Genomic DNA, 26,930 nt, shown 5'->3' on the forward strand with positions numbered 1-26,930 from the left:
ACAGAGCTAATATCCATTAAAAGATTTCAACTTCCCAGGAATAATTTGTGTTTTTAAGCAAATATCATAAGAAAAATATATATAAACCTTATCAAAATGCACTATTATAGAACACTAATTCAATGTTTAAGACCTAGTCAAATACAGTTCCTGCAGTGCCTGCTGGTCAGTGATTATAAATGGATTTTCCACTTGCTATCTTTCTTTGATGCAAGCAATTTTAAAATAACTATGTTTGTGGATTTTTAGACCTCTTAATAGATCTATATTAGTTGTCAATTATTCTCTATTTGAATGCCACCCTCTTATGAGTAAAAGGGAAGGCCATTAACTGAATTTTAGCTGAGGACAAAATTAATTCAGAAGCTACAAATTTCTCTTAAGTTTGAAAACATGGATATTAACAAACAATAAGTCTACATAGCAATTAAACACCCGCAGCTAGCACTTGTCAGCTGACTCAGGCTTGTGGAGCTCAGGCTGGAAAATTGTGAAGGAGAGGAGAATCCCAGAGCCCAGGCTCCAGCCCGAAAGTCTACACTGCAATTTTACAGCCTTGCAAATCTAAGTCAGCTGACACGGACCAGACAAAGATGTTTAACTGCTGTGTAGACATACCCAAAGAGGCAATCCTAGAACAAAAGTACAGCAATCTAACCTTCCCCCTTCCCCTCCAAAACCCAATACAGTCATAGTGGAATGGTCCAATGTTCAACAGTGTTACACTGTTCAACAGGCCCATTTTTTTCAAGATTAGAGAGTTGGGAACCTTCAGTCAATCAAGTAATTTCATCCACTATGCGTATGAACCATACATTCTTTCATAGGGTAACCAAGTGACCTTCAGTGCAAAAGCAATTCTTCTGTGATGATGAACAGTTTTTACAATGGAATACTAAGCTCCAGACACATTCTAATGATCCCTGATTTGCAAGAGAGTAATTTAAATTTTGGAAAGTCACATCTCTATGAATTCATTCACCTACTACCTTTAAAAGTAGCACACAAGTTTACTACAACTAAAAGATTAGAGAAATATTTTTCCAATTGGTTTATTTTGTGGATAGTCAGTTTCACTGTTGTCCACAGACAGTAAATGAGGTTTCCCTTATTTTTGTGAGGGTCCATGGAGGAAAATAAAGACAGTTTAAGAATATGTATTTAAATTTGGTTAACAAAGCCCGTTGCCATACAACTTAGTGCTGCCAGAATCTCTCAGTTATGTCAAGGGAACTAAAAGGTAAATTTTGCTTTGAGCTTATATAGGATGTGCCTTAAAAAAAATGGAAATTTATTTCTGTCATGATCTATTTTCATAACCAACTTTTACACAACTGCATAGGGTAATTTTTAACAACATACGTGCTAGCAACTGCAGCAGATAAGAAATGTGATTGGTTCTGCTACGTGAACAACAAGTTATGAAATTGTAACCTAAATCACAAAAAAGGAATAAGTAGGTGGACAACTTTGGCGGAATTGAATTAACTACTAAACCTGAAACTTTGCATAGAAAAAATGAAAAATTACTTCAAATGAGCTTTTTATTGTGTACAGAATGGACATCTATGAGGGAACATGATTCACCCTGCCCATGTATAGGAAATGCTAACCACAAATATGACATTCATATATGAATGAATTGTAGCCAATTCTGTGGTGACCTAGAATCCTATTTTCGACGTCTCCGTCTCAAGGAATATTTCCAAAATACCTCTGAACAACATACTAATCCACAGAGGTCTCCCTGCCAACACTACAGAAAGAGGGATTCTAGATGGACTCCTCCTGAAGGTCGAAACAGCAGACTGGACTTCTACATAGAGTGCTTCCGCCGACGTGCACGGGCTGAAATTGTGGAAAAGCAGCATCACTTGCCCCATAACTTCAGCCATGCGGAACGCAATGCCATCCACAGCCTCAGAAACAACTCTGACATCATAATCAAAAAGGCTGACAAAGGAGGTGCTGTCGTCATCATGAATAGGTCGGAATATGAACAAGAGGCTGCTCGGCAGCTCTCCAACACCACTTTCTACAAGCCATTACCCTATGATCCCACTGAGAGTTACCAAAAGCAACTACAGCATTTGCTCAAGAAACTTCCTGAAAAAGCACAAGATCAAATCCGCACAGACACACCCCTGGAACCCCGACCTGGGATATTCTATCTACTACCCAAGATCCATAAACCTGGAAATCCTGGGCACCCCATCATCTCAGGCATTGGCACCCTGACAGCAGGATTGTCTGGCTATGTAGACTCCCTCCTCAGGCCCTACGCTACCAGCACTCCCAGCTACCTTCGAGACACCACTGACTTCCTGAGGAAACTTCAATCCATCGGTGATCTTCCTGATAACACCATCCTGGCTACTATGGATGTAGAAGCCCTCTACACCAACATTCCACACAAAGATGGACTACAAGCCGTCAAGAACACTATCCCCGATAATGTCACGGCTAACCTGGTGGCTGAACTTTGTGACTTTGTCCTTACCCATAACTATTTCACATTTGGGGACAATGTATACCTTCAGATCAGCGGCACTGCTATGGGTACCCGCATGGCCCCACAGTATGCCAACATTTTTATGGCTGATTTAGAACAACGCTTCCTCAGCTCTCGTCCCCTAAAGCCCCTACTCTACTTGCGCTATATTGATGACATCATCATCATCATCTGGACCCATGGAAAAGAAGCCCTTGAGGAATTCCATGATTTCAACAATTTCCATCCCACCACCAACCTCAGCCTGGGCCAGTCCACACAAGAGATCCACTTCCTGGACACTACAGTGCTAATAAACAATGGCCACATAAACACCACCCTATACCGGAAACCTACTGACCGCTATTCCTACCTGCATGCCTCCAGCTTTCACCCTGACCACACCACACGATCCATCGTCTACAGCCAAGCTCTGCGATACAACCGCATTTGCTCCAACCCCTCAGACAGAGACAGACACCTACAAGATCTCTGTCAAGCTTTCTTACAACTACAATACCCACCTGCAGAAGTAAAGAAACAGATTGATAGAGCCAGAAGAGTTCCCAGAAGTTACCTACTACAGGACAGGCCTAACAAAGAAAATAACAGAACGCCACTAGCGGTCACCTTCAGCCCCCAACTAAAACCCCTCCAACGCATTATTAAGGATCTACAACCTATCCTAAAGGATGACCCAACACTCTCACAAGTCTTGGGAGACAGGCCAGTCCTTGCCTACAGACAGCCCCGCAACCTGAAGCAAATACTCACCAACAACCACATACCACACAACAGAACCACTAACCCAGGAACTTATCCTTGCAACAAAGCCCGTTGCCAACTGTGCCCACATATCTATTCAGGGGACACCATCACAGGGCCTAATAACATCAGCCACACTATCAGAGGCTCGTTCACCTGCACATCCACCAATGTGATATATGCCATCATGTGCCAGCAATGCCCCTCTGCCATGTACATTGGTCAAACTGGACAGTCTCTACGTAAAAGAATAAATGGACAGAAATCAGATGTCAAGAATTATAACATTCATAAACCAGTCGGAGAACACTTCAATCTCTCTGGTCACACAATCACAGACATGAAGGTCGCTATCTTAAAACAAAAAAACTTCAAATCCAGACTCCAGCGAGAAACTGCTGAATTGGAATTCATTTGCAAATTGGATACTATTAATTTAGGCTTAAATAGAGACTGGGAGTGGCTAAGTCATTATGCAAGGTAGCCTGTTTCCTCTTGTTTTTTCCTACCCCTCCCCCCCAGATGTTCTGGTTTAACTTGGATTTAAACTTGGAGAGTGGTCAGTTTAGATGAGCTATTACCAGCAGGAGAGTGAGTTTGTGTGTGTATGGGGGTGGAGGGGATGTGAGAAAACCTGGATCTATGCAGGAAATAGCCCGACTTGATTATGTAAAGAGTTGTCACTTTGGATGGGCTAGCACCAGCAGGAGAGTGAATTTGTGTGGGGGGGTGGAGGGTGAGAAAACCTGGATTTGTGCTGGAAATGGCCCACCTGTTGATCACTTTAGATAAGCTATTACCAGCAGGACAGTGGGGTGGGAGGAGGTATTGTTTCATATTCTCTGTGTGTATATAAAGTCTGCTGCAGTTTCCACGGTATACATCTGATGAAGTGAGCTGTAGCTCACGAAAGCTCATGCTCAAATAAACTGGTTAGTCTCTAAGGTGCCACAAGTACTCCTTTTCTTTTTGTGAATACAGACTAACACGGCTGTTCCTCTGAAACATGTAGCCAATTAGTTCATTTTATCATCCATTTATCATTGTTTTATGTGGTATTATGGTCAATTTATATGATATTTCATATATAATTAATGTATGCTATACAGATTGTACGATTAGATGCATAGGTAATTGTAACTTTACTTATTGCTTTAAAACAACTTGTAGTACAGATAAGATTTCGTATTTATGACTGTCTGCGGTCACTATCCTTGGACTTTGTATGTTCCTGGAGTCTCCAAATTTGAGAAAAGCACCAGAAGCTCTGTTGAGCATGAGCTTGAAACTATAGCAACAAGAGCTGAACCCATGGTACTTTAATTACTAAATTATTACATTCAATTTAAATTTAAAAAAACTACAGGATAACGCAAGTATAACAGATATGGTAATGTCCTGCACAAACCTTACTGAATTAATTTTATGTATCATTGTGGACCAGGGATTGTATGCAATTCCTGGGGGAGAGGGACTACCACCCTCCAGGAACTAAGAATAGAGGGGGATGATTAAGCAAATTCACTCAACTTGTTACACCTCCTGCAAAGTACCCTCACCTGGAAAGGCTTGCATATACTGGTTCAGACTGGATTCTCTAGAAAAACCAAACAGATGAAGGAAGCACTTTTGGATAAATAGGCTGAGTTTAAACTGACTCAAGGCCTTCTTTTTAATCCAGCAAATGGAAAGGCCTTTCTGTCCAAAGGAAGCCCCAACCCTTCCTGGGAAGGATTGGAAGGACTTGACCTATTTATGGTGGTATTTGTTGTGAGCAAAGGTGTTATGAACTTGTAACCACAGAAAAACCTGTGTAGGGTTTAAAGGACTGTTCACCTGCCAGAAGTCTTGCTGGAGGTGGAGTAAAATCTCTGGTCAACTTGTTAACATGTACACAGCTTCTTTTATTGTTTCTAATGTTTTCTCTGTAATACTTTTAATTTAAGAACAAATATGCTTGCTTACAAAGAACTGTGTGGTAACTTAACTGTGGACAATTATGCTGTTTATAGAATATAAAGCAGGTCTGCTTAGGCAATCTGACTTGCTGGGGAATTCACAGTATTAGCCTGGAACTGTGCAGCCTGGAAATACCCTGGTCAGGAGGGAAAGAGACATGTCTCCACCCAAGAGAGGTGACAGCTGGGCAAGCCAGAAGCCTAAGAGTGGATGCCATTGCTGGACCATGGAGAGAAAATACAGGTCCAGTTGCCATATACTGTGACAGCAAGTATGAAAACCAACTGCACGGGGCACAGCAAAATTACTGGTTAAGAAGCATTATGCTGCTAACCACAATCATAATCTTTCTTGTTAAACAGGCAAAACTATTACAATCTTTTTCAGGGATGTCAAGCTGTCAACTTAAAGTGTAATGGAATCTATGACTTAATATGCAGCTGTCTACTTTAGACCATTACTAGCAAGGTTGAACATTTGCTGGTGAGTGGATGGCGCTAGGTGTGCAGCTAAATGCAAACTGTAGAAAGAGATTAACAAATAATGTATAAAAACCCATTCAATTATAACCAATTCAGAACAGACATAAAGCTGTAAATCTGAGCCCCTGGACTAATTAAGTTATTAACCCTTTCTGTATTGTACTGATCTAGTTTTACTTAATAAAACCCAATTAATCTCTGCTAGTATCTCAATCAATCTAAACTGAACTCTAACAAGCCATAACAACTAGCAAGGGGACTCAGGCAGATATAATAAACAAAAAAGAAGGTTACTCATCCTATGCAGTAACTGAGGTTCTTCAAGATGGTTGTCCTTGAGAGTGCTCCATTTTAGGTGAATCTGCACCCCTGTGCTTGTAATCTGAGATTTTTAGTAGCAGTGCCTGATTGGGCTTCAGAGTTGCAGTCATGGTGAATGAGAAAACCGCAAGTCCCAGTAGAACATGTAATGAGTGCTGCTCTATGGCACAGTGTTTTGTGTGAACGTATGGGCAGACGCCCAGGTTGTGGCTTTACAGTGTTCATAACAGACACATTGTTGAGGAAGTCTATCCATGTAGATAGTGCTCTGGTGGAGTGTGTGCATGTGGGTCCCCAGTGGGGGGAGTGTAGCAGTTTATGGCGATAACAAAAGTCAATGCAGCCGGAGATCCATTGCAACAGCCTTTGTTTGGATACGGCATCTCCCTTAGATCGTTCCGTAAGGGAAACAAATACCTGTGGTGACTTTGTCCTTTCAGTATAAAAAGCTAGTGCCCTTCAGATATCCAGGTTGCTTCTTGTTTGTTCCCATGAGGTTTTGGGAAGAATGATGGGAGATGGATGGGTTGATTCAAATGGAATGATGAAACTATTTTAGATAGGAATTTGAGATGTGGTCTTAGAGTAACTTTTTTTAAAAAGGTTTCAGAGGAACAGCCGTGTTAGTCTGTATTCGCAAAAAGAAAAGGAGTACTTGTGGCACCTTAGAGACTAACCAATTTATTTGAGCATGAGCTTTCGTGAGCCACAGCTCACTTCATCAGTGAAGTGAGCTGTGGCTCACGAAAGCTCATGCTCAAATAAATTGGTTAGTCTCTAAGGTGCCACAAGTACTCCTTTTCTTTTTTTAAAAAAATATTGTGTTGGGGGGGTGCCATGAGGGCCCCCAGTTCGCCTACATATCGGGCAGATGTGACAGCGACAAGGAAACTCACCTTCCTTGAATGGTGGCAAAGTGAACATGTTACTAATGGTTCAAAAGGGGGCCCCATAAGACATCGAAGCACCAGATTGAGGTCCCATGCTGGGGAAGGGCTCATATTTCAGAGTAAAAGTTATGGAGACCCTTGAGGAAGCGTCTAGTGGTAGGGTGGGCGAAGATCAAGAACTCGTCCACTTCATGATGGAACACCATGATTCCCATTAGGTATACTCTGATCAAGCTCATTAAGAGACCAGATTTCTTGAGTTCCAATATGTAATCCAATACCACTGGTAAAGGAGAAGTAGTTGCCATTGTTTGCTTACTCTGGCTCCATAAATGGAATCTCTTCCATTTGCACAGGAAGGTATGCCGTGTAGTAGACCTTCTGCTGTTTAAAAGATGTCCCTTACCTCCTCTGAACAGGTCATTTAATTGTTCTCAAGGCCATGAAGTAGTTGTGTCCTCAGGTGCAGTCTTGCCAGCTTCTGGTGGTAGACTTGGCGTGCATCTTGATGCAAGAGATGTGGTAGAAATGGAAGTGTGTGTGGTGGGCATGCAGCCATCTTCAAGAGGTAAGGAAACCATGTTTGTCTGAGCCACGTGGGGGCTAACAAGATGAATCTGGAGTTGTTGATCCTTATCTTCTGTATGAGCCTGACTAGGAGAGGGGTCAGGAGACAAGCCTACAATAGATGTGCATCCCATTAGAGGAGAAAAATATTGTGTAGAGAACGGGGTCCCAGTCCCACTCTGGAGCAAAAGTATGGGCACTTGGCATTCTCGGTTGTCTCAAAGAGATATATAGTCGGAAAGGAACTCCCAGTGTATGAGTATGTTCTATAGTACCCTGGTGTTCATTTCCCACTTGTGATCCTGGGAAAATTTTCTGCTCAGTGCATCTGCACTGGTGTTTGGCATCCTGGCAGGTAGGAGGCTGAGATGTCGATGTTGTAGCAGATGCACCAGTTCCATAGGTGTATGGCTTCTGTGCATTAGGGAGTGTGAACATCCCCTCCCGCTCCCATCAGTTTATATAAAACATACTAGTGACATCTGTCAGCACCTTTATGGCCTTGTGCCTGATCCTGGGTAGGAAGTGTGAGCATACATTGTGGACTGCCCACAGCTCCAATATGTTTATGTGTGGTCTTGGATCGTGTGGTTGGGCAGGTGTGCCCCTGTCCATTGTGAGTATAATTGATGGTGGGGTCTGTGTGAAGGGAACTCCTGTGCAAACACTGTGTAGTTAATATAGATAATTTTTTACTTTGGTTGGCATCATAAGACGTTTGCTTATACTATGTTTGTATGGAACATATACTGTCCTGAGCCAGCTCTGCAAGCATTTCATGTGCAGTCTGGTGTGTTTGATGACAAATGTCATTGTTGATATATGGCCTAACAATTGGAGGCAGGTCCTGGCCAATGTCTGTGAACTAACTCGCATTATGGTGATTAGATTGGTTACAGTGATAAATCTGTGTTGGGGCAGGCAGGCTATAGCTTCCAGACAGTCAAGGTAGGCCCGCAGTCTCCGCACAGGTGTGAATGCTGCTTTGTATTAGTTTATTTGTAGACCTAGCAGTGTGAAGAGAGCTACTGTCTTTTGGGGAGCTTCTAGTGCCTCTTCTCGAGTCGATGCTTTGACTAAGCAACCATCCAGATAGGGGGAAAACAGTTACCTACCTTTTCGTAACTATTGTTCTTTGAGATATGTTGCTCGTGTCCATTCGATTCTAGGTGGGTGCGTGCCCACGTGCGCAGTCGGAGAATTTTGCCTTAGCGCTATCCATGGGGCCAGTCATGGCGCCCTCTGGAGTGCCGCGCTCATCTGTCAGTATATAAGGCACCACCGGCTTTGGCACCGCACAGTGCAGTCGGACTTGGGCTTTGGCTCTGGCCCCCCGCCCAGGGCAGCAGGGCTTGAATAGGTTCAGGCTTCAGTCCCCACTCCTAGGGTCACGTAGTAATTTTTGCTGTCAGAAGGGAGTCGTGGTGCAATGAAGTTAGTGAACCCCTGGATTATGAAATAGCGGCAGTAGAACCCTCTTCCCCTCATCTCTCGAGGACCCTCCTCCACCACTCCCAGCCATAGGAGGTTTTCCACTTCCTGAGTGAGGAATCACTTGTGAGAAGGGTCCCTGAAGAGGAAGAGAAGTCCGAAAACTGCAGGGGGTAGCCCTGAGATATTATGTCGAGTACCCAGCGGTCTGAGGTTACTTGCAACCAAGCCCATCTGAAGGGACGCAGACAGTTGAGGAATGAGTAGGGGGGTGGATCCTGAGGATTGACTGGGGTGCCGTCCTCAGGTGCACCTTCAAAATGAGCGCTTCTGGCCCCCTTGGTGTTTCGAGGGGCCTAGCTGGGCGGGCGAGTGGGAGGCAGAGGGGCGATGGCTAAACCCATAGTTTTGGTCTCTTCTCCTAGATAAGCTCTGCTGAGGAGCCCAAGGCCTAGGAGGCAGGTTTTCTTGCCGCTTGCAGCATATGCAGCCCTAGTGAGAGGAGGGTCACCCGAGTGTCCTTGAGTCCATGCAGCCTCGAATCCGTTTGCTAAAAGAAGAACCCACTCCCGAAGGGGCAATCCTGGATGGAAGACTGCATTTCTTGGGACAGGCCCATGGATTGAAATCAGGAACTGCGCCTCATCACCACAGCCAAGGCGATGACCCTGGCAGCTGAATCAGCTGCATCCCAGGCCATCTGGAAGGAACTCCTCGCCACAGCAGTACCCTCCTCCAAAATGGTGGCAAACTCCTGGCACAGGTCCTTTAGGGAGTCCCTCAAATTAAAGTTGCATCTGCCCACTAGGGCTTGATGATTTGACATCTGAAACTCGAGGCTGGTGGTTGAATAAATTTCCTCCCAAATAGGTCCAGCTTCTGGGCATCTTTATTTTTGGGGTGTGGAACTCGCCTGTCCCTTTCATTAGCTGCAGAAACGACAAGCGAACCAAGGGGTGGGTGGGTATATAGACATTCAAAACCCTTAGCAGGTACGAAATACTTCTTTTTGGCTCGCTTGGAGGTTGGTGGGATGGAGAATGGGGTTTGCTAGAGGGAAATGGCAATCTTGAGAACCCCTTCATGTATGGGCAATGTGACTTGTGAGGGGGCAGATGCCACAAGAATATTGAACATCTGCCATTTCCTCCACCTCCAAGCCCAAATTTGAAGCCACCCTCCTCAGCAGGGCTTGGGGCTCCCTAAAGTCATTGGGAGAGCTGGCCACTGAGGGTCCCGCAACTGCCTCTTCTGTGATGAGGATGATGATTATACTACTGGGGGAGGGACTGGGGCAGTCTCCCACTACTTCACAGTGGGCACCTGCTCCTCTCCCCGAATGTCAGAGTCTGCTCCACATACCAATTCCGGTACCATCGATGCCTCTCCAAAGCAACAAAGAAACACTAATGTGAGAACAGTACCAGAATCATTGGCATGCCCCATGCATTCCAATAGGGCCATTGGGCTGGCCACTGGCCCTGCTGCCATGCCGGCACTGTAGTAGCTGAGATGGTTTCCGGGGCCCACTGAGGTTGGAGCTACCTTGGCGAGGGGCTAAAGTCCCGCTCCGACTCCAAAGAGTCCCCTTCCGTTGACCAGGGCAGGGCTGTGAATGCCTGAGTGTGGCGGCTGACCCTCGGCGTAAGGGAACAGTGCCTTGAGTGGGGCAAGCGATGCCTGCAGGGAACCGATGCTGGGAACGTGGAGACCGGTGCCGTGAGAAGAAGCAGTCTCATGATGGTGGGGAACGAGACCTGTGCCACAGCGTCAGCAGGTGGGAGGGCAAACCGTGCTGGATGTAGGGGGACCTATGTCTCATTGCAGGTGACCTCCGTCGTGCCCACGGAGACTGGGATCGCAGTGCCGGCATCCTAAGCTCTCTAACCGGGGACCTAGGATGCGGAGCCTGCCTCTGGTCCGGAAACTACTGCCCTCTGAGATGGCCCTGAACTCGGCTTGGCCTTAGAGTGGGGAACCTTTGTCACTTCCAACAATGTACGTGGCACCAGGGCTAGGGGGGCTCGCTGATCGTTAGCCACCTCAGTCGCAGGAGGCAATATCGGGTGCCCGCATCCCCTACCATTCCCAGGAGTCAAAGGCGGATCCCTAGGAGGGCTGAGTCATCCAAGCGGTGATGCACCCCCATGCAGCTCTGGTGTGGGCAGATGGCCTGTACTTGGTCCTTTGCCCAAAGCCCCCTGCCCTTCCTTGCTTGGTTCCAGAGGGATTCGCTTCTTTAAACACTTCTTGGGCGTCGGTGAAGGGGATCCGTGCCAGATGAAGCTCGGTTCCGACGTGTTCCTCTCCAGTGCTGAGAGTAGGATCCGAGCAGGAAGGCTCCGACGCTGGGCAAAGCACAGCCTCATAAATGAATATCCCGCTCCTTTTGAGTTCTTGGTCAAAAGTTCTTACAAACGTGGCACTTACCTTTTACGTGCGACTCTCCCAAGCACTTTAAGCAGCTGCTCTGGGGGGGTCACTAACAGGCACAGGCCTATTGCTTAAAACCTGGAGACTGGGGCATGCCCCACCTCTGGGCAAAGTCACAATGGGGACTCTAACTTATTAACTAACTGTTACACTTTACAGTAGCTAGTTAGTAATCAGGTGTTAACAACTATATACACAAAAGAAGGCAGAGTAGCACTAGGAAAAACCGCTGACCACTTACAAAGCAAGAGGAAGGAGCTCCGACCAACTGTCATGGGCGGTAAGAAGGAACTGAGAGGGAGTAAGGCCGGTGGTGCCTAATATACAGACGCATTAGCACGGCACTCCAGAGGGCACCATGACTGGCCCCACAGATACCACTAAGGCAAAAATCTCCGACGACTGTGCACATGGGCGTGCACACTTCTAGAATGGAATGGACATGAGCAAGCACTCCAAGAAGAAGATTCTGATACCTTGTCTGTGGAGGTGAGTGGCTACCACTGCAAGGACTTTTGAGAATACCTGTGGAGTCACAGATCTGAAAAGCAGTATTTTTTACTGGAAATAATCTCTTCCCAGAACCTGAGGCACCTGGGTGAGGGATGTATCATTCATTAGCCTGGGAATTTTATCCTAAATACAGCACTCTAAAGCAAATTTTGCTAGCACCTATTTGAGTGAGATCCAGAAATATGTTAACACAAGCAACAAAAAATAAATATTTCTCATCTGGTTTTATAAATATAAGCATTTTGAACATTAAGTTAAGCCTCTAGATATCTTACCATCCCATTTTAGCTTAGAGAAGTCCTCAACCTAGTACTTCTTCTAATTACAGATGACAAATTCATTACTAAAAACAGGTCCTGGGAAAAATGGAAGTTTTATTTTTCTGAGAAGGGCATCCATATTTGATATAATTTGATTACAAAATAATAATGGAAATTAAGCAGTTTATTTCAGATACAATCCTATATTGATTTTAATCCTGCAGCTCTTATTATTTCCCATTTATGCTATCTAAACTTGATTAATATAAGCACTTCAAAGAGCAATAGACAGGTTTTTAAAGTATTTTTTAAAGAACTGAACCAAGTTATTTTTATACTTTGTTATCTAGCTTTCTGAAAGTGTTACATACTTCTGGATCTAACTGGTTACTCATTATTGATATATCAAAGTCCTTAATGATATAGGACATGAGTACTTTCAGCCTGGAGGATAACTTGTAACTTCATATAGCAGGAGTGTTCAACCTGTGGCTCCGGAGCCACATGCGGCTCTTCAGAAGTTAATATGAGGCTCCTTGCATAGGCACAGACTCCGGGGCTGGGGCTACAGGCGCCAACTTTCCAATGTGCCAGGGGGTGCTCACTGCTCAACCCCTGGCTCTGCCACAGGCCCTTCCCCTACTCCACCCCTTCCCACCCCCTCCTCTGAGCCTGCCATGCCCTCGCTCCTCCCCCTCCCCAGAGCCTCCAACACACCATGAAACAGCTGATCAGGAGGTGTGGGGAGGGAGGGGGAGGCACTGATTGGCAGGGCTGCCGGGAGGCGCTGGGAACAGGTTGGCGGCGGGGAGCTGATGCGGGACTGCTGACGTATTACTGTGGCTCTTTGGCAATGTACACTGGTAAATTCTGGCTCCTTCTCAGGCTCAGGTTGGCCACCCCCTTCATATAGTGTAAAAACGAGTAGGTTGTCCTTGTTGGTTGCCCTAATTGTCAGTCTGAAACAGACCAGTAGTAGATCCATGGAGAGAATTCTACCTCTGAGCAGAAAACTCATCATTAGAATGTCCCTCATAACTATGAATATTTTCCTGTTCTGCCCTGTTACCTCATAACCATTTAGCTCCTTGTGTCTACCGACCCTTCTGTGCAAATGGAAGCTGATTGTTTGTAGGTGGGAGAGGGGAGACCTGATGCTGATAGTTGGTAGCTGGGCAATATGGCTTAGCTTTCAGTTAACAGATGTACTAGACCCAGGAGTCCGAAGAATAGAATGAAATTATTTTTATACAGAATTTAATAATTCAGTACATCTCAATATATTTCAGATACGCTAGCTGCCACCCATCACCATAACATCTGAACACCTTCCACATGAAATAACTAATAGCAGCGAAGTTCCTAGATAAGAAGATTTTATATTTTGCAATCTTATGTTCTCCATTTAAAATGAGATTGTCTGATACTGTTTTCCAAATTCTCTCACTAATAAAGATCTTAATTTACTGTCAGTGAATTTACATACATTATGTCCCTTTATGGCTTACATGCTAGATAAAATAATACCTATTAAAAGATACTTTTCTAAATTCCAAAAAACATTGCAGGGATTTTTAGCCCCAAGACTGACTCTCATTTAAGTCAATGAATGTCAAGTGACTACTAAAAGCCTTTGTAATGTTTTTAAAATGTACCCCTTATTTCTCCTGATTGGCATAATAGACACAGTTTATCCTTCAGGGACTTTACCAGAAGTGACAAAATTGGAGTAAGTTCAAAAATACAGATCTCAGGATCTAAAAATTTATGATATCATGACATTTCATAGAATCATAGAATATTAGGGTTGGAAGAGACCTCAGGAGGTCATCTAGTCCAATCCTCTGCTCAAAGCAGGACCAACACCAATTAAATCATCCCAGCCCAGGCTTTGTCAAGCCGGGCCTTTAAAACCTCTAAGGATGGAGATTTCAGTTAGTAATCAATCAATACAAAACTTTCAATTCATAGATTGCAAATTTCTACTTAGATGTAGACTCCTTGACAGAAGGACTGTGTCTTCATTAAAAGAAAAGGAGTACTAGTGGCATCTTAGAGACTAACCAATTTATTTGAGCATAAGCTTTCGTGAGCTACAATAAATAAATTGGTTAGTCTCTAAGATGCCACTAGTACTCCTTTTCTTTTTGCGAATACAGACTAACACGGCTGCTACTCTGAAATGTGTCTTCATTCTTTAGCAAGAAACCATGCACACATAAAACACTATATACAGATGATTAATAATTGCACTGATACTTTCCATACATAGAATTATGGTTTGAAAGACAAATTTGAATTTCTACTCTTTAATTCTTAAAAGGTTAATTGTAGTTATAGTTCAGCAGAAGTACAGCAGTAGTAGAAGGTACCATCTCAGATAACAAGGTACCTCAGGAGTCCAGTTTTAGGTCAAAAATATTATGGAGCTGGGCGTGATGCTTTTGGTCTGAGAAATGGGAGAAGCAGTAGATCTCTAAACACGCCCAAGAATCATTCCCCAGAGCAACGATAGCAGCCTTTGAGAATGTCAGATCTATATTTGCACAAAGATGTGTCACTGTAATAGGTGTTAACCATAGGAGCAAAAAAAGGGGGAAGAGAAGGAGAAAACCAGATAATGAAAGCAAGGGCAATGGCGCAGACTCAGTTGCCAAAAGAAGGAGAATAAGACAGGTGAAAACTCTGCAAGGTCAAAACACTGTTCAAAGGGGTTTAGAGAATGGATATCAGAGTTGGGTCAGAGTGACTATTTCAGTGATATTCAGACTGAGGCTCGCAAGCCGCAAGTGCCTCTTCAATGTGCATCCTGTGGCTTTTTACAGCACATATTAAAACACTGTGTGATTTAATTATTAACCAATCTAATTTATTAACTAATCAGGATGCTTTTACTATGTTAACAATTGTAGCTGATAAAATAATACTTGGTCAGTCATTTTGCTGCGAGAATAATAGAAATACACACACACACACGGCTGGATTTAGGGGCAGATGACCCCAGCGACCACCTGGGGTGCCGGGCTTGGGGAATGCCGGGAACAGGGTGCTGTTTTTGTTGTTAGCGACAAAAGGAAAAATAGAACATTTGAAGTAAAATGTTTTATGTATTCTGTACGTGCATTCATTTTTCACTAACCCCCGAAAATGTTCTGGACCTTTGTAGAATCTCATGGAACCTTCCAGACTTTTTGAGAACCACATTTTCCTTGAACCTCCTAGAATGTTGTCAGCCATGCCCTCATGAATATATAAGGCGCTCGATATTCTAAACCTTTTTTTATTGTGTAATTGTGAAAGTGTATTTGTGTTTTAAGACTTAAAGAATGTAAGTAGTGACTAATGAAGGACATTTTTAATGAGACATCAGAGATATCTAATGAACCCCTATCTACGCAACAATATAAAAGAAATACTGTTACTTCTTTTGGCATGTGCAATACATAATGTTTGATTACTTTCTAACACTGTGGAACATAGACTTTTGCTGTCCCTAATACAGTCTGTTTTCCCCCAAAGAAGCCTTCAGGAGCTCAGTATAGGAAGCGAAAAACTCAGTTGCAATCTAGTTTGCAACAAGGGGAAAATATCTGAAACAGAACAACATAGACCAGCTTTAGGCAGTAGCGATCATCCCAGTGCAGAAAAAACTGAGGAGTGAAGCGTAAATGATGGAATTCCTATTATTAAGGAATTAGCAGATTTTCCTGATGATAAAGAATGGAAATGTAAAGAAAGTGATGGAGAATCGTCCATCGTCCTGGTGGCATAAAGGAGAGTGATGATAGGGAAGAATTGGCTCACATGAAAAGGAGAGAAATGACAAAGAAAAATCTGGTTTACATGAAAAGGAGAGAAATGATGAAGAATCAGCCACACATGATGACAGAAACAACAATGAGAAAAACTGCACACCACAAATTGATACATCAGATCCTGCTTTATGGCCAGTGATCCTAAACTCTGCCAATATTAATCATACAATTTTGAACAAGACAGGCAAAATCGAGAATATGACGTTTCCAGTAAATGAGCAGAAGCGACTCTTCTCAAAGTCACACTGCAAAAGAGTGCTCAAGAAGAGTGAGATACAGAATGGGCATTGGCTAGTTTACTCAAAATCAACCGACAAACTGATCTATTTTTCTTGTAAAATATTTGACAAGAATGCAAATTATGGCTTGTGCTTTCTGGGTACAAATGCTGGCATAACTTAGCTGATGCTCTGAAGCAACATGAAAAGACACTTGGCCATTTTACAGCCCAATCCAAATGGACATGAGTCAAGTCCACGCTCAAGCTGAATAAATGCAAAGATGCAGAAAAACAGTACATTATCCAGTGTAGAAACTGAGCATTGGAGGAACGTGTTCAAGCATCTGTTCTGAATTACCTTTTTCCTTGCAAAGAATAATTTGGCTTTCTGGGGCTCGTCTGATACATTGTTCACTGAACATAAAGGTCATTTCCTTGGTTTTGTAGAGCTCCTTGGGAAATATGACAATATCATGTGTAAGCACCTACGTCAACTAGTTTGTAAAGAAGCTATGGACCATTACTGCAGCAAAACAATTCAAAATGAATTGATTAACCTTATGGCAAGGAAAGTGCTTAACAACATATTGATGCAGCTCAGCAAAGCAAAGTACTACGCTGTAATAATGGACTGCACTCCTGACAGTAGTCACAGTAAAAGATGTCATTTACAGTAAGATTTGTTGACAAGGATGGGTGTATCCAAGTAAGGGAACACTTGATCTGTTTCCAGTCTGGACAACTCTACTGGAAAAGGACTACCAGAACTGTTTATGAACATTTTGAACGAGAAAAAAATAAAGCTTCAGGATTTCCATGGCCAAGGCTACCACAATGGCACAAACATGAAAGGAAGAAACAGTGGTGTCCACGCAAGGATGCTTGCCTTGAATCCAAGAGCTTTTTTTATGCCTTGTGGCTGCTATTCCCTCAACCTAGTTGTGTCAGATGCAGCGTCCTCTTCTTTAGATTCAGTATCTCTCTTCAGAGTACTGCAAAGGATATATGTCTTGTTTTCAGCATCAACTATCAGGTGGAAGATATCACAGTCAATGTCACAAACCTGACTATGAAGCCACTAAGAGAGAGCTGCATTGAAAACATAAGGTCAAGGTAAATCTGACCATGAAGCCACTGCTGAGAGAGCTGCATTGACAACATAAGGTCAGTGAGGTACCATGTGACTGTTGTTTATGACGCCCTGATGGAACTGGCACAGTTGAGTAGAGGCCAGAATCTGACACGAGACACAAAGCCCGGTAAACCAGATCGCTGACTTCAAATTTCTGCTCTCAATTGTGGTTTGGCATGATATCCCGTTCCAAGTCAATGTTGTAAGGCATTACACACTCAGTAGATGGACATTGCGACCACTGCTACTTTGATTAGAAGTTGACTTGATTTCATTGTGGCCTACAGAGACAATGAATTTGAACATGCCATCACAGCTGCCAAAGAAATGACAGAAAACTTAGGAGTTGAGCCTGACTTTAAAAAAAAAACCTCATATTCATCATAAGAGGAAACAGCTTGGTTACAAGGTCAGAGATATGGTGATAGGAAGTGTGGCAGAGCTCCGACCTTGTCCCCGTGGGTCCTGTGCTTCCAGGAGGTTTATGCTAGCATCAGAGGCTCACTTGGACCCTCCACGTAGCCCTTCTCTCTCTAATGCCAGGGTTACAGTCTTTTCATCATAAGCCAGCAAGGAGGTTGGTAAGAGAACTCCCACAGCCTCTGTTGTCCCTACAGGCTTATTCCAGAACAGTTAGGCCCCTGTCAGGACAGGAGGCTAGTCTTCCCCTCCCAGGACGTGTTTCTGTAGTGGTGGGCTGGGGAGAACCCAGGCCCGCCCTCTACTCTAGGTTCCGGCCCAGGAACCCTAATGGCAGCAACTGTTGGCAGCCGACCTTTCACTGCCAGAGTTGATACATTTCCCTGGGCCACTTCCCTACCGCTCTCCCGCTTCTCTCTGTTAACGCCTTCTTCACCCTTACTTTGCGTTTCCAGTGGCTTGAGGGTGTCTTCATTACCCAGCCCTTCAGTCACACTTCCTCTCCTCTGGCTCCCTGGCTCTCCTTGGCCTGACCGGAGTGAGCCCTTTTATAGTATCAGAGGGGCCTTAATTGGAGTCAGGTGTTCACATTAGCTTAACAGCTTCACCTGATTCTTTGCAGGCTAACTGGAGTCATGTGTCCACCCTAGCCTGGAGAAGCCCTGCTCTGGTCAGTCAGGGAACAGAAAACTGTTTATCCAGTGGCCTTCTACTATCTGCCTTCTACTACTCTGCTGTACCCAACTGGCCTGCGTCTATCACAGAAGCTTGGACGAAAAATTCAAGGAGGAGGTTTTTTGGTTGCTCATTGACACTGCTCAAGTGTCCATCAAAGAAAGGTCTGGATAAATGAAGCACCACGAAAAGACCTAGAGGATTTTGTATGACCTTAGTAAGCAGGAAAACACTTGAACAGTTGTACGGACCTTCACCAGACTCTGACACATGGAGAATGTTCAGATGTCAATGATGAAAACCTCTGTGTTGAACTGGACAACAGCAATCACATTTTGCAATACAGGAAGCACTCTCCACTTCAAGTTCTCCTATTTTGTCATGATGCAGAGCCGGAGAACACTATTCCTAATGTGCGGATACTTTGAGGATTCTGCTCACGCTGCTGGTCATAGTCACAAGAGGTGAGCGCAGCTTTTTGAAGCTCAGGCTCATAAAAACATATTCAATTGACGATGGCCAATGAAAAAACTGACATTGTTTGCTATTCTATTGCTTGAAAATGGCATTGGCCAGTCTTTGGATCTCTAATGCTGTGCTTCAGTTTGGGAGGGCAAAAGGTGAGAAGAGCAACTTTTTGAACTGAAGGATAGGGTTAACATTCTAAGACTGTCACCTTCTGTAACACTATTTAATACTGGTCCACCCAATGTTGGTGCACAGTTCAATTTCTTCATGTTAGAATATTTCAGTTATTCTTAAAATTAAAAAAAGTTTCTATAAACAATTATTTTTATTTGCTTACATAGGGCATAACTTACAGATCCTAGCGTACAAATTTATCATCTTATGAGACAGGGATAAATCATGCATGCAAATCATGTATCAAAGTCGTGAAATGGGCTACAAATGCAATAAAAAATAAGGTATTCAAAAGTTTAACAAATGGAGGGGAGGGGGGCCACCATCTGTTCTAGGGCCAGCCCTGTATATACATAAAAATAGTAAATGAAACAATGAATTCACATTACTGTGACTCTTTTGTGTAACGTTGACCACTAATATGGCTCCTGAACCACTAAGGTCTGAGTATCACTGGAAATATTTGTTTTGGAGATTTACATCACCACCCAACCTAGGCCATCACCAATCACAACACATGGGAAACCACTTATAAAGAAAAAGGTTACCTCTATGTGCATTGCAAGTTGTGCTTTCTCCTTGTCCTTGTGCTCTATGCATTGCTTCAGCTCCTCTACCTCTGACATGACAGCACTATGATTCAGCTTTGCTCTTAACTCCAGGATCTGTTTCTCCAACTCTTGCTTCTCCCGCTCAGACCTTTCAACAACTACGAAATAGTGTGAGCCATTTGTGAACAAACAGAATTGATATGCCAAGTGAAAGCACTAAAATCTAGAAATTAAATTTCTCATTCCTATCTTTGCAGTACTATTTTCTTCTTCCCATATAAATTATGGGGTATTAATGGGAACATATGAATATCCCACAGCTATTGATTTTATCAGTATACAACTGGAAGATACTAAAAGTTAAAAGTATGATTTCATAGCTAGGGAAATATTAGCCTTCTATTCACTGCAGCCAAGCCATTTCATGTTCTCTTCCTCCTTTGTAGGCAGTTTTCATATAGGAGTGAAAAAAACATGGATGAAATGGGAGTTTTACCACTGACTTCAACAGAGCCAAAATTTAACCACATTAAGGCACAGTCGCAATATCTGGATGCTATACCATTAGTGAAGAGTACTTTATAAAAAATTGTCAGGATGTATCACTTTTTAGTATATCTAGGTAAGTATGTGAAGTTTCCATTCTTATCCAGAACTTGTAAGGTAAATTTCTATCTAAAAATTGCAGTAATTATATCAGCTGTTCCTCAGCTGACAATCAAGGTTCTTCGGTTTATAACTCAATAGAAATTCAGAAAACCTCAGTCCCTAACCCTTTGCATGACTCTCTGTTCTATCCCCAGACTACTTACTGTTGAAACATTTGCTTAAAGCTCTATTCCTCTTTTTGGTAAAATTGCTCCAGGACAGGTTTTGTTTCTTTCTTTGCATTTTTTACAGAAACATTTTATAGCATACTTATTATAATTGCAAAACAAGTGGTGGAAAGGAATTTTAAATGTGCAATATAAGGCTCTCATACTATTGTCACAAATAAGTTCAATTTTAAGCAAAATGGTCACCTTATCAGGTGGTTCAAAAATGGCTAACAATTCACCCTCTTCTGAAAAAACAAAGTATTTGATACAGGACTATAGAGTCTTCAGTTTTCTGAGGAAGGGAAGATTTTTATAAAACATGGAATCACAATTCCATTTTAATGACCATGAGACTCTGTCTGGATGTAAGAGGAATTAAGCAGCTGTAATATGAAGTTACAAAAATAGAAAGTAGGACTTAAGCAAGCTGATGAAAGATTCATTGGGATATTGAACCTAGCCTAGATACCACCTAAATCACACAGAAGTGTGTCACTATAAATGATAGACCATAGTGATTCCAGAAGATATTGACTTTTTTAAAAACACACAAGTCAAGATGCATTTAGAGAGCTCAAGTACAGATCAATTTGTAATTTTTTATCCAAAAATACTTTAGAGACATTATAGCCTACTATGCAATTACCTCTTGAGATTTTAAATGTATTTTTTAAATTCTGAATACCATGACCTATTTTCACATTTGTAAGGTGTCACAAATACAAGCATTAACTGAATGTGATTGAGACTATATTCTCTACTTCTCCCTAGAATAAGTTGTCATTTCTGAAGGATAATTTGGAGGTTTAACAGGCAGTTTAGCAACCTTCTTAATTAAGGAAAAATCTACACAGGCAGGTGAATCTTGCACTGTGCTGCAATGTGGCAAGAGTTAATCTCATGATAGGTAGAAATACCAACATTTCAGAAAAATACTATCAAAATTTTTACAGTAAATCTTTTGATACTATAAAAACGGTTCAAAATTTCTCTTCAATGAAGAAACCATTGATGCTGCTCAGCTGAATAATCCTATACATTTTGGATTTTTAAAAAAATAACCAGTATGAAGATAATGTATTTCAGTCTTCTCATAACTTTTGTTTCTCTTAACTACTTAGCTACCAACATCTGACACCAATACTAACAAAAGTTAATTGAGCCAAGATGATAACTAGCTGTATTAGTTCAACCAACAGAGGATCTAGATTACAACTCAAAAGACCATAGATCATTCTCTTGCAAAGTCATAAATTTATGTCCCGAAAAACAGGAAAAGGCTGTACCTGATCTAATTCTCCTGTTGTCCTCTTGCTCATCATGGCAGCTTTGGCGGTGCAGGGCAACCTGTGAAACTTGATGCTGCAAATCCATGCGGTCCGCTTCCGCTCTCAGTAATTGGGAATGGAGATCCTCAATCTAACAAATAGACAAGTACCAAACATTTAATAAAACAAAACAAAAATGCAAACAATTCAATTCTACCAAACACCATAAAAGACTTGATATAGTCTTGATATTCTTTAGCAGATCCCTTAGTGCTCAGAGAGGGCAAGCATAAACTAAATGAAAGTTCATTCCTAGATATGGTCAGAAAGGGATGACCAAAATACTAGGTGAGCTAGTATAAATCATTACATTGCCAGTTGCAAGGAAAGGCTTTAATCTAAACCAAGCCATGTTCTAATCATTTTCACATCCTGTAATTGGCTTATTTTATCTCTATATCTGATTCTGGGTGGGGGGAAAATAAAGATTGCAGTCATCAGAAGTGTGATATGTACAAATCAATACTTCTTTAGTATAAGAGGATTCTGCAGCTCGCTTTCATTTTCTTTCTGAATATATTGTATGTCACATATTAACAATACTGTACAATATTAACAATACAAAGAACATTTGATAGAGCACCATTAATGTGTATGTTAAAACAAGGCAAGCACAGAACCAGAATTAAAGCAAAAAATATTCTTAATCCACCCCACTGTGCCTAGGTATTTCAGCATGTATGAGACATAACATCTTCTGAGGTACCTACACACAATGGGGTGAATTCAAAATAAAACAGCATTTTCAACTCAGAAATCTGTACTGTTAACAAATTCAAACAATGAATGCTAATGGAACTGAGCCCCAAGTCCCCCTCAACCAATTTCATCTTTTTTTCTAGCTCTCCAAAAAAAAAAGAGAAAAAGCACTGAGTAAATAGGGAGAGTTTCTGATGCTATAAAGTATTAGAGGGGTAGCTGTGTTAGTCTGTATCCACAGAAACAACGAGGAGTCTGGTGGCACCTTAAAGACTAAAAGATTTATTTGCGCATAAGCTTTCATGGGTTAAAAAAACCACTTCTTCAGATGCATGGATTGAAAATTGCAGATACAGGCATAAATATATATTGGCACATGAAGAGAGGGCGTTACCTTACAAGTGGAGAACCAGTGTTGAAAGCCAATTCAATCAGGGTGGATGTGGTCCACTCCAAATAATTGAGGAGGAGGTATCAATACCAAGAGAAGGAAAATTGCTTTTGTAGTGAGCCAGCCACTCCCAGTCCCTATTCAAGCCCAAATTAATGTTGTTAAGTTTGCAAATGAATTGTAGCTCTGCAGTTTCTCTTTGAAGTCTGTTTCTGAAGTTTTTTTGTTGAAGAATAGCTACTTTTAAATCTGTTATTGAATGTCCAGGGAGATTGAAGTGTTCTCCTACTGGCTTTTGTATGTTACCATTCCTGATGTCTGATTTGTGTCCATTTATCCTTTTAGGTAGAGGACTGTCCAATTTGGCCAATGTACGTGGCAGAGGGGCATTGCTGGCAAATGATGACATATATCACATTAGTAGAAGTGCAGGTGAATGAGCCCCTAATGGTATGGCTGGGTCCTATGATGGTGTCGCTAGAGTAGATATGGGGACAGAGAAGGCAACAGGATTTATTACAGGGATTGGTTCCTGGGTTAGTGTTTCTTTGGTATGGTGTATGGTTGCCGGTGAGTATTTGCTTCATGTTGGCGGTCTGTCTGTAAGTGAGGATTGGCCTGCCTCCCAAGGCCTGTGAGAGAGGGGGATCTTTTTCCAGTATAGGTTGTAGATCGTTGATGATGCGCTTGAGAGGTTTTAGCCAGGGGCTGTACGTGATGACAAGTGGTGTTCTGTTATTTTCCTTGTTGGGCCGGTCCTGTAGTAGATGACTTCTGGGTACCTGTCTCGCTCTGTCAATCTGTTTCCTCACTTCCCCAGGTGGGTATTGTAGTTTTAAGAATGCTTGATAGAGATCTTGTAGGTGTTTGTCTGAGGGATTGGAACAAATCCGGTCATATCTTAGAGCTTGGCTGTAGAGGATGGATTGTGTGATGTGTCCTGGATGGAAGCTGGAGGCATGTATAGCGGTCAGTAGGTTTCTGATATAGGGTGGTGTTTACGTGACCATCACTTATTTGAACTGTAGTGTCCAGAAAGTGGATCTCTTGTATGGACTGGTCCAGGCTGAGGTTGATGGTGGGGTGGAAATTGTTGAAATCATGGTGGAACTCTTCAAGGGCCTCCTTCCCGTGGGTCCATATGATGATGTAGATGTCATCAATGTAGCACAAGTAGAGGAGGGGCGCTTGGGGATGAGAGCTGAGGAAGCGTTGTTCTAAGTCAGCCATAAAAATGTTGGCATACTGTGTGGCCGTGCAGGTACCCATAGCAGTACCGCTGACTTGAAGGTATAAATTGTCCCCAAATCTGAAATGGTTCTGGGTGAGGACATGAAAGCTTATGCCCAAATAAATCTGTTAGTCTTTAAGGCGCCACCGGACTCCTCGTTGTTTCTGATGTTATACTGGATTCCCGGGTCTTTCAGATTCAACAGTTTCAGTGTGCCTTGTTCAGGCCCAAATATAGACAGTTTGCATAGTACTTTTACTATATTTCTATTGTAGCAAGTGTTTCTATACCACTCTGATGTCTGGAGTCACTGACTATCAACAATACTATGTACCACATATCACAGAACAGTTACAAATACACAATATACAAAAACACACTATGAAATGCAGCTAGAACAGTGCATGTGTTTATCCAATGTAAACTCAACTAATTTGAAAAGTTGGAGGATAAAAAGTACACACACACAAAAGTGTGTTTGAGACACTAATGCATTTAGAGACACTTACAAATGCAAATGCCTACATTATGTATTATATATATTTCTTCATCCCCCAGCTGGATGTCTGCAACAAATGAAGCTCTCGGGAACAGTTTGTCTTCTTGATCCAGTCTATTTTTACAGCACACACCTGAAGGAGCTTTGGTAGATATCAACATGACACAATGCCATTGAAGGAATGGCTTTAGTGACTATTTTTAATGCTGAGAAGCTCCCATTTTTTATATGATCTTATGTAGATCAGTCTAGTAGGCATTGCTTTGTACATTTCCTTCCTTGCTCTCCCAAACAAAATGTTGTTATTAGAGTAACTGACAGCAAGATTAAAGAGACAGGCTTGAGCCTAGCTTAATATGAAAGGAGGAGGATTTTCATGGCATGAAAGTTGTTACCTGATGCAGAAGAGCTTCTCGACTGCCTTCTGACTGATCTAACTTCCTCTGGGACCGCTTCAACTCCTGCTCAAGCTTATAATTTGATTAAGGATGAAGAAACAAAGTTACACATTCATCCTGGTACTAAAATATTTTAACTATTTAAAACTAACAACTTATATTTAAAAAATAAAATAAAAATAATTTCTTATACCTCTAACCCTGAACATGTAAAGCAAACTGTAATATAAGATGCTACAAACATATCTACAATTATTAAAATAAATTTATAAATTTATCATGCATCATGTAATCATTTACCTCTGTACTACCACCAGTGACTACAAAATGGCATATGCATTCCCAAACCAAAACAGCATTAAAATGGAAGTTAAAACTCAGAGCACATATCGCTAATTTAGGGTAAATTGCCTTACAAAGATGATGCAATTGTCCAAAAAAATAAGCATTAAAAACTCAGGAAATTCAAAATAAAAGATTGTTTAAAAGACATCCAAACATGTTAAAATATGAAAATGCACAGGTAAGGCACTCAAACCACTTCAGTTCTGCCTTTCAGCCATACCACACAATAACTATGGAATAATGACTGATATATTACAGAACTTGGTCCAAGATAATATGATACTCATTTTTAAAGAAAGGCCAGGCTTGGGAGGATGGGTTCCATTTTTTTCTCCTCATGTTGTCATTAAACTGTTTTGTTACCTTGACTGTGCAATTCCATACTATCCGGTAGATAACAAGAGAACGCTGAATTGTTTTTAGTCAAGCTTTAAAAAAAAGTATTGCTCCAGGGCCAAGAAGAAATGTGTAACATTTTAGACTGAAAGGTAATAGACTGATAGTGTGATATGATCTGAAAATGACTTTTAAAAATGAAAATTCTTGTTGCTGCATGCTTCACTTGTAAAAACTTTAAAGACTGAATCTAGTTGATGCTTCGCCTGATGGCCTACTGACAGTGCTCTGCAGGGTTCTGAGGGAAACCTGGGTTTAAATTACTCTTGTAATTCTGCTCCTAATGTTTCAAATACAGAAGAGAAAAAAAAATAATAGCCTGAAAATTTAAATTTAAGTGTCCAGACTTCTATGCAATTAAAATATCTACTGTAAATAGGATGATAGGAAGTGGAAGCCAGCGCTTTATGGGCACTACCAGAAATCATTATCAAATGGATGTTCAATTTCCATCAGTATTAATGCATTTAATCGTCTGTGTATGGTTCAGTTAATTCATCCCTGCAACTACTCTATTGAGACCCTCTCTGGGGACAAAGTTATTTTTGGATAGAGAACACTGTATTTGCATAAATGGCAGCAGGGAGGGTGGCACAGAAAGGTTAATCAGAGAAGCTGATAAATAGGCAACAAGCCTGGTATCAATGGCAGAGCAGAGTAGGTAGGAGAATGTGAAACAATAAATGCGTGGATATAGCAGGGAAGAGCAAAACTTTGAAGGCATTGACAACAAATCTGAACTTTATGCAGTGGAGAAAGGGTAGCCAGTGGAGAGATACAAAAAGGGGCGGCATGGTCAAAACTACTAGCAAGGAAGCTAATCTTAGAACAGCATTTCTATGGACTATAAGAGAGTTATATGGGCGTCAGAGAGGCCAGGAAGAGGAGATTATAATAATTAAAATGGGAAAAAATCCAGATGAGAGAGTGAGCTGCAAGGATGTAAAGAATATGTTAGATCTTAGAGATGCCGTGAAGTAGGAAGCCAATAACTTTCCACATGGTTTAGCTGTGTGGGGCAAGGTGAAGGGAAGTGTCAAAGTAATCCCTAAGCTACAGCCTTGACCGACTGGGAGGTTACTGGTTTTGTCAACAATGACAAAAAAGGGTAGAAGTGAGGGCTTTGGAGGGAAGATAAGGAGTTCAGTTTTGGCTGTTTGCAGTGTATGGTGCTAAAAAGTACCTTGCCATTTTAAAAACTAAAAACACAGGGTTTCACGCTGTTAATTCCTCTTACAAGACGTGGCCTTAAACAAAA

At 42.0% G+C, this 26,930-nt stretch overlaps 1 protein-coding gene across 10 annotated transcripts in view; it reads right to left on the minus strand.

Moving 5' to 3' along the window:
* The window catches only part of CEP128 (centrosomal protein 128), a 444,758-nt gene that overhangs the window by 343,570 nt on the left and 74,258 nt on the right, over positions 1-26,930 (minus strand). For all 10 annotated transcript variants that reach the window (XM_048853234.2, XM_048853235.2, XM_075129813.1 and 7 more), the window contains 3 exons: positions 24,929-25,003; positions 21,672-21,804; positions 19,565-19,725 (listed from right to left, as the gene is read on the minus strand). In XM_048853234.2, coding sequence (XP_048709191.1) covers positions 19,565-19,725; positions 21,672-21,804; positions 24,929-25,003 — 369 coding nt within the window. The remainder of the gene's footprint in view (positions 1-19,564; positions 19,726-21,671; positions 21,805-24,928; positions 25,004-26,930) is intronic.

Source organism: Caretta caretta, chromosome 6, assembly GCF_965140235.1.
Source record: "Caretta caretta isolate rCarCar2 chromosome 6, rCarCar1.hap1, whole genome shotgun sequence".
Classification (NCBI taxonomy): Eukaryota; Metazoa; Chordata; order Testudines; family Cheloniidae; genus Caretta; species Caretta caretta.